This window comes from Gadus chalcogrammus, chromosome 8, assembly GCF_026213295.1.
Source record: "Gadus chalcogrammus isolate NIFS_2021 chromosome 8, NIFS_Gcha_1.0, whole genome shotgun sequence".
NCBI classification, from domain to species: domain Eukaryota; kingdom Metazoa; phylum Chordata; class Actinopteri; order Gadiformes; family Gadidae; genus Gadus; species Gadus chalcogrammus.
This window is the reverse complement of record NC_079419.1, coordinates 28,422,805-28,431,690: the sequence shown is the minus strand read 5'-3', so window position 1 is coordinate 28,431,690 and position 8,886 is coordinate 28,422,805. Positions and strand designations below refer to the sequence as shown.

The 8,886-nt window shown below is 42.6% G+C and overlaps 1 protein-coding gene across 1 annotated transcript; it reads left to right on the top strand.

Annotated features, from left to right (window-relative positions):
• LOC130387987 (uncharacterized) lies at positions 1–1,023 on the top strand. The gene is made up of 2 exons (XM_056597279.1): positions 1–20; positions 272–1,023. Exons 1-2 carry the CDS (start codon positions 1–3, stop codon positions 936–938), a joined length of 687 nt encoding a protein of 228 aa, XP_056453254.1. The 3' UTR covers positions 939–1,023.
• The last annotated feature ends 7,863 nt before the right edge of the window (positions 1,024–8,886 follow it).

The window sequence follows — 8,886 nt, the reverse complement described above, 5'->3', positions numbered from 1 at the left end:
ATGCTCTACGGTTACCACTGGTGTGCCCCAGGGGTCTGTCCTGGGGCCCCTGCTGTTTTGTATCTACATGCTCCCTCTGGGCATGATAATTGCCGAATATGGTATAAAGTTCCATTTCTATGCTGACGACACACAGCTGTACATCCCACTACAGCCTAATGACCCCTCCCATATACAAAATCTGGAATCATGTGTTCGCCGAATCAAGACCTGGATGAGTCAAAACTTTCTCATGCTTAATACTGCTAAGACTGATTTGCTGGTGATTAAGCCCAATAACTACAAGTACTTGTACTTGCTGTTCAATCTCTGAAAGCACGCACATTAGAAACCTAGGCATTACTTTTGACCCAACCCTGACTTTCCGGACTCACATCAAGGAAACCACCAGGTCGGCCTTCTTTCATCTGCGCAACATTGCTAAAATCCTCCCTGCTCTGTCCCGGCGTAGCGCCGAGGTGGTTCTCCATGCCCTTGTGTCTTCCCGTTTGGATTACTGTAATGTCCTTTTTTCTGGCCTCCCCATCTGTTCTACTAGGAGCCTTCAGCTTGTGCAAAATTCAGCCGTCAGACTCTTAACAAAAACAAGTAGGTATTGTCACATAACTCCTGTCCTGGCATCATTACATTGGCTGCCCATTCAGGCTAGAGCCGATTTTAAAGTTCTTCTCTTAACTTATAAGGCATTAAATGGACTTGCACCTTCTTATTTAACTGAACTACTTTTTCCCTACATTCCGCCACGTCCACTCCGTTCTCTTAGTTCTAACCTCCTTGTCATCCCACCAATCAATAAAAAGTCTGCTGGTGGCAGGGCCTTTTCCTACCGTGCTCCTTTTCTATGGAATGGCCTCCCACTATGTATCAAAGAAGCTTCATCCACTGTAATTTTCAAGTCCCGTCTTAAAACATACCTTTTTACTCAATACTTTGGTTGAAACTAATTTTTAACTGTTTTATCATATTCCTGTGGTGTTTTAATATTGTTTTAATATTGTTATTATTGTACTTGATATTTTGTAAAGTGTATTGAGACCATGTACCATGGTGATTTTGCACTTTAAATAATAAATTGATTGATTGATTGATGATGGAGACCCAAATGCCGAACCAACGGAGGAATCATGGACAGCTATCGCAGAGCGCTTTTGGAGAAGATGGCAGTTTCCAAATTGCATTGGGGCCATCGACGGGAAGCACATTCAAATTCAAGCACCCAAAAAATCATGCAGCCAGTTTTTTAATTATAAAAAAACATTTTCAATAATCTTGTTGGCCCTGGTGGATGCGGACTCAAAATTTATAATCATACAAGTTGGCGATTTTGGCCGTGCAAGTGATGGTGGGGTGTTCGCTCATTCAGCACTTGGGAGGGGAATGAGTGAAAAGACTTTGAATGTGCCAGATGACACCCCCCTGCCTGGTTATGGTCAGCAAGGTGACGTGCCATACATGATGGTAGGTGATGCTGCGTTTCCCTTGAAGCGGTACCTGATGCGACCCTACCCTGGCAGCAACCTGTCAAGGCATAATAGTCACTTTAACTACAGGCTGTCAAGAGCTCGCATGACAGTGGAGTGTGCCTTTGGCATTCTTGCGGCCAGATGGAGGTTTTTTTTGTCAAGAATATCCATGCTGCCGTGTCATATAGACATGGTAGTCATGGCAGCATGTGTGCTACATAATTATCTGATCAAGCCTAAGAACAGAGATATGGTAGAGGGTCAAATGGATGGAGAACATGGTCTGCAAAGTGTCAGACACATGGGGGGGTAACAGAGGACCCAGGGAAGCCCTTCAGACTCGGGAGTTCCTCTGTAATTTCTTTGACTCCCCAGAAGGAGCTTTAAATAGTGCACATAATGTGTAAATAATTTTGTAAATAATGTAGTTTAATAGGTTTGGATAACATGATGATCATTGTATATATATATCTTTTTGTAAATAGATATTGATATTTTGTAAATAGATATTGATTATCAATCTCTCTCTCTCTCGCTCTGTCTGTCTCTCCCCCCCCCCCGCTCTCTTTCTCTGTCTGTTTCCCTGTCTCTCTCTCACTCTGTCTGTTTCCCTGTCTCTCATTAGACATTCTTGGTTCCAAATGTATGTTGATTAAAACGTTCTTGTTGACACCATGATTCATTTTAATCGGTTTCCACTTAAAAATACATTCTCAGGATAAGCACTATAGACTAAGTAAAACAATTTTAAAGTAATGCTATAGACATAATGATTTTGAGGAACGTCCACTATTATGAATAATTAGTATTACTATGGTCCAGTTCAATAGCTGCTTATAGTATAGAAGTATAGTATAGAAGTTACTCACCAGTTATGCCAACTGCCTCCGAAACAGCTCTCCATCCGGCATCTCTTTTATCCTTATATTTCGGGTCACTGTGGTCGTAAAGCTGTACTCGTTTTTCAACTTCATGAATTAATAATCATCCATTCTTGAACTATCAACTATCTAGGCCTACTTGCTATCTATATACTTACACTGTCTACGTATACTATCTATCTTATACACTGTCGTCTTCAAACAGAAAAGTAATGTTTTAATCGTTAAAAACTTTAAATCTCCATAGTAACAGCTCTCGAGGGTTTGGGAAATAATCAGATTTATTGATTCCCTCATTATTCACAGCAAAATATATAATGGTTTTCATTACATTTCATTGATTTATTACCATACTCTATGTTAAAAGGCCCACGCAAACCTCGCGGAAAATAATAAAAATAGAAACCAGTCTATGTCTTAATTTTCCGCGCGGAAATGTCGGAAATGTCGGCGCGGTACATTCAGTTTCAGGGTCTGGTGTAGCCACTCTCATTGCTTTCAACGGTTTCGAATTCTGCTGCGTTCACACCGCGTCCGCAAAGCAAAATTTCCGCGTCTGGTGTAGCCAGGCCCTGAGACTGTGTTGTCAATACACACCCAGCACACACTCAGGAGGAGGAATGACCTCTCACCCATGGTAACTTAATGAATTAATTAAAATATTGACTACCAAATAAACGTATGTCTAAACTGCGGGAAATAGAACGATATGGGGCGATATAGAGTGTGCAATGCGCCACCCTTCTGAAGTCGAAAAAAATCTCCCGATGGAAATGCATTGGTTTAATATTGAATTAATTAAATTTTAATTAATTAAATTTTTAAATTTTAATTAAATATTAAAATATATATTATATAGGCCTATATATTTTTTACCATATTATAAGTAGACATGTAGCTTTTATTCAATTATCGTTATGACAAGATCTGTATAGAGCGTGCACTGCGTTGCCTGCCCCCCGTTCTGAGGTCGAAAAAAATGATAAGTGCCATTGCCGAAGTGATTGGAGAGGAGATCTGACGGGAAATAAATAAAAAGCGCCTGATGACTGTTGTGAGTGTAACAGCCCAGATGTCACTTTTGCTCCACTATGTAACAGACGCAGGCGTCAAGGAGAGGTTTGTCAGCTTTACTGATGTGTCGGGCGGCAAGCGGGCTGATGATATTGCGGCCCTTATCATCCGTTTCCTCAAGGAGCACCAATGTCTGGATAAAGTTGTGGCACAGTGCTATGATGGCGCTGCCGTAATGGCATCAGGCATAAATGGGGTGCAGGCTAAAGTTAAGGAGAGGGCTCCTACGGCGTTGTTCATTCACTGCTATGCACACCGTCTGAATTTGGTCCTGACCCAAGGTGCATCCAAGCTCAGAGAATGCAGAATCTTGGAGCAGACCTTTTCAGCCCTAAAACGCATCAAAACCTATGCCAGGAACACGACTAGGCAGGCTCGACTGTCGGCACTGGCATCCATGGCAATTGAAAAGGTTCTTGTTTCGGAACTCAAACGCACAGGCGTACTTTAAATCGTGTCATCGAAGTTTTCACAAAGAGAGACAGGAGGATGGACTTTGTCTTCAAATAATCAGCTGCGTGCGTTTTGTTGTGGTTGTTTTGGCTTAAAGGCCATGGTGCAGGTTTTGTTTTTTTCGAATTTGCGCAATTTGCTTGTTGGTAATAAACATTTTAATGGTTACCTATTGTATTTGATGTTGTTGGGTATCACAAAACGGAATTTAATACGAAAATGTGGGTCATATTGGAGCGGTTTGCGATAGCTTCCAATTTCTCCCGGAAGACGTTGCATCACGTCACGGTAGGGAGACGACAGACGTAGCCCTTCGAGACCCATTGAGAGTAGAGAGTACGAGAGAGATAAGAGATAGATAAGTAAGAGATAAATACATAGATACATATATAGATAGCCTAGATAGAAGATGGATAGACATATAGATAGACAGCATAGATAGATATATAGACCGATATAGATATAGACCGAGAGATAGGGAGACAGACAGACAGATAGCATAGCATAGCATAGCATAGCGAGTTAGGTAGGTGTAGATTTAGAATGGTGTACAACTGTGTTTGTGCTGGGGCTAATAAATGTTGCAAAACAGAACACAGGGTCCATTCCTTTCCGAAGGACAAGGCAACCCTCAGACAGTGGGTACAGTTTGTCCTCGTTAGACGGGCAGATTTTTCTATTCCCTCTTCCACAAAGAACTCCAAGGTCTGCAGCGCTCATTTCACGGAGGAGGATTACGACCAAGGGGATGTCAGGATGGTATCTCTCGGGTTAAAGAGGCTGGCACAGCTTATTCCGAACGCCGTGCCTTCTGTGCACACGCATCTCTCTGCCTGCCCTGCCCCGAGACCGAGAGGCACCAAGATCAGTGCCGCCAGCCGCAAGCGAGAACTGGCTATGGTAAGCCTCATGCTAATGTTTACATGCTGTGCGTTAGCTAGCCCTGTGTATACTATATACCGTATTCCCTTTGACATCGCCTCCATTACAGTCATGACTCATGATCAGTCTGACATTAGAAAAGCACATTTCGTGATTCATGAATATGAACTAAAACAAAATTGTCCTGAAGTAAATGTCCAAAAGCTTGTCATATCTAACTAGAAAGCGCCATGGCTAGTGTTTGGATCACTGGCGCTCATCAAGCGGCTTTCACAACAGTGTGTGTGTGTTTGATTTAGTTGATGGATTTAATTGCCCTTTTCCTGATGGAAAGTGACTATTACGGTCCTCTTTCATATGTATTTAGACCTGACCGTGTCGCTGATGCTAATTTATTTACGCAAGATGTTGACAGATGCCTCACCGTGTGAGACCACGGACAGTGTCAATGCTGCTACGGTAGAGGACCCCTTGCCCTACTACACTTGTGACACTGGGACACAGTGTATTTTGAAGCCCCTTGGAAGGTCTCACGGTAAATCTTTATTTCATACTCTGGGGATCTCATTCTGTTTACTGTAAATATGTTTGCTATAATTCATATGCAGGACAATTTCACGTGTTTCCACTGGAGAAAAAAATCGGTCTATTTGAATGTCTGCTGTGTGTGTGCCTACCTATCTTAGTCTCTTGCAGGCTCAATGACAGCAGTAAAACTGGAGGGTATCATCACAAGGACATCCTTACTGAAGGATGTTCGACAGCTGTCTCCGCAGCACCAGACTTACTCCCTTGAAGCCTTCCACTCCCTGATTCTGCACTTCGCGCCCAAGCACACTGGGTTTTCATACCATGGCATGTATAGCAGGTCAGTGCTGTCCAATGGAATAACAATGCCGTATTTTATCATACATACACCAGGTTTAGAAAGTGTTCTCAAATGTGTTATTCTGTAGGCTTCTCTTAGCGGCGCTGCATTACAACTGTAATGCGAACAGAGAGACCGCACGAAGAAGCGATGGTTTGGAGAGGTATAGCGTGCGATATCCACGTTTCAGAAAAGGTGCCTGGGTAGTTGTTCCCATCAAAGAGAAGGCCTCATACGGTAGGCAGTGTCATGCAGTTCTATCATATTTTGACTTTTGCGCACAAGACATCTGTGACATTGATCTTTATACAGTATTTTATCATTATTATGTCTGCAGGTTATGCAACGTCATTAATCGAGGCCCTTCGGGAGAGCTACATGGATTCATCCAAGGCTCTTCAAGAGGTTAGCGCGAATTTGTCAGCCTGTGCACCCGCCTCCATCGCCAAATCCTTCCAACAAATTCCCAAGGAGGAGGCCGTCAGCCTCCATCTAGCCCAGCAGTCACGCTACAAAAAATTGTATTAGAATATTTTTTTTCCCAGACAGGTCCAATCATTTTATTGTGAGTATGTATGTATGTATATGTTATTTTATTTGGTGGTGGTTTTCTGTATGCCGCATGTTTTGTTTTCTCTTTGTGTGCTGTTTATTGCTTGGGTTTTTTGATTGTTCCAGGAAGTTTATTATAACCCTACATTTTAACCCCTTGCGCTGACCCTAACATCTGTCGACTAACGTTATTTATGGCTGTAACCCATTCATTCCTTTATCAGCATCACCATGGTTACCGCCTCACTGCATGTCGCATGTTTTGTTTTTATTGCTTGGGTTTTTTACTTAGTTGTGTGCACAAATCATTCCTTTACAGCTCCATTTGCCCCATAATTCATAAAAAAAAAATTAAGAATCCGAAAGGGACCTCTGGGTGCGCTTTTCTCTTGGATCACTATGCGTCTGCTCTATGTGATATCATTGCATGTATGTGTCCGTGAGTGAATGAGAACCATCAGCTGACCCTCAGGTAAGATCACACTATTGCAAGATTATTTTATGTTGGTTTCTTTGTGCCTAACTCTTTTTTTCTTGAGATTTGTTTACTTTATCAGGCCTTTCAACCTGTCCCTTTTTTCAGTAATCGATCCCCATTACTAGGGATGACCTAATAAACAGTTTTTATATGAATTCACGTGTTCTGTGTATTTTATAACATTTTAAGGGCGGTTGAGCGATCGCAACACAACAAGCATGAGTTAATTCTTGAACTGAAAAATAATTGTATTCATGTTGTACGTGCCAATATGGTTTTTATTCTTCATCCAAACGAGGCCATTGAAAGCCATGATAGGTCTGGTCACCACTCTGAAATTGTTGCCTGATGGCTGAAACCAGACAGGAGGGTAGAGGCTTCCTTATATGCAGGCCAAGAACTCTTTTTCATGCATGTTTATTGTCTATGCAACACATCTCTAGTCGCCTATAACTGTTTAAGTTGGTTCATAGGACTCTATAAAAAAGAATGCTAAAGTAAACAAACAATTAACATACTTGTGCGTGCTGGCTTGAAGGGGACCATGATCCTGCTTGAAATGTGTGTACGCTGTCTTCAGCACCAACGGATTCAGGCAGCATGCCTCAAATCCTGGATGCTGAGTGAGGCATGTCACATCTGCTGGTGTTGGGCTGAGCTCCTCGACCAGGGACCAAAACGCACTCACTTCCCTACAGCACAAGCTCTCCACCACAGATTCCATGGGACGGCACCGCCCACACAAACACCTACCAAACACAGCGACACAGACACGCTTACTACTCTCCCTTTCTCGGTAAGCGCTACCCTGACGGTGTCAATGACAATCAATCACGAGGAGTAGAATCGAAAATAATCCCGCTGAATTCATGACCAGCCTACGTGACCGGCGGCTACCGGGTACGTTTGCAACAACACTTTCACCGGAGGAATAGGTAAAAGCTTAGAAATAAACACTAGGCAAAATATGTACCGGTAGTTACTGGAGCTATTAGGCAACCATCAAAACGTGGGATAACTAATCGTAGGGGTTATCTGGGGGGGGGGGGGGGGCTCGTACAGCAACGAGTTCAAGCGCTCGTTGCTGCATTTCTAAATGATAGCAACTCACTAGGACACCTCACCAACTCTCCACCCATTCTCCTCTGACCATGAATTTAATTGGTTTTGACGGCCATCAATCCTCGGCAATTCCTCATTCGCCCCCTCACGTCTAACAGGCTCGAAATTATACGGCTGTGGGCCATCATAAATGTAATTTGTGGTTCTTGCCACCTCTTCCTCATCCCAGTTAGACGCCATAGTTCTAGTACTAGGCTGAGGCTACCTTCCACCACGACTCCCTACCGTGACGTCACCACCGATCGACGTTAGAAAACACCCGCTACCACAAAAAACGACAGAAACTGGACTTTAACACCATTTTGGTGACATTTGATGAATGCGATACATATTTTGAGGGCTTTATGTACCCATTATTCGAAACTTCCGGTTAACCTGCACCATGGGCTTTAAAGCCCTTTCAGTTGTCAGGGTTATATTGGGTGGTTACATCAACATGGCAATAACCCTGACGTCATTATTAAGTCATTTGAAAAGCGGTTAAATTCAGGATGATTGCATTGAAGGCCTTATGGTAAAAGTCACGGCCCGCCACTGAGTGGGAGCATTATTTGATAGAGGCAATTGGTCTATCCACATACTTTACCCCTGCTATCTTAAATAAAGACGCTATAAACAAGCATCATAATATGCTTCCCATATTCTTACAGTGTACATAGGGTGAGTAGTGGTTTAAAATAATGTGATTCTGCAGTGGGAGCATTATTTGATAGAGGCAATTGGTCTATCCACATAGGCTACTTCACCCCTGCTATCTTATATAAAGACGGTATAAACAAGCATGTATTTCAGATACTCACCCTTTAACTTGAATTTTGAAGCGTACCTCCTAAGGTTTAATTTCTGGGACTCATCAAAGACATCCGGGAATGTTCCCAGAGACAGGAGGTCAAACGATTGTTTCCATCTTTCCTCCATAGCTTTACAAACACAAGTATTTAGAATTTATGTAACACGATAAATATCTTGTTATAACAAGACAAGATGTCCTTTTATTGATTGCCCGTCGGGAGAATACGGGGCTAATTGCGGGCTGTACGTGTATGTGTGAAAGCAGCTCAATAGTGAGGAACGAGCTGTTTGTGTTCTCATGCCGTCTGAAAAATGGGCACG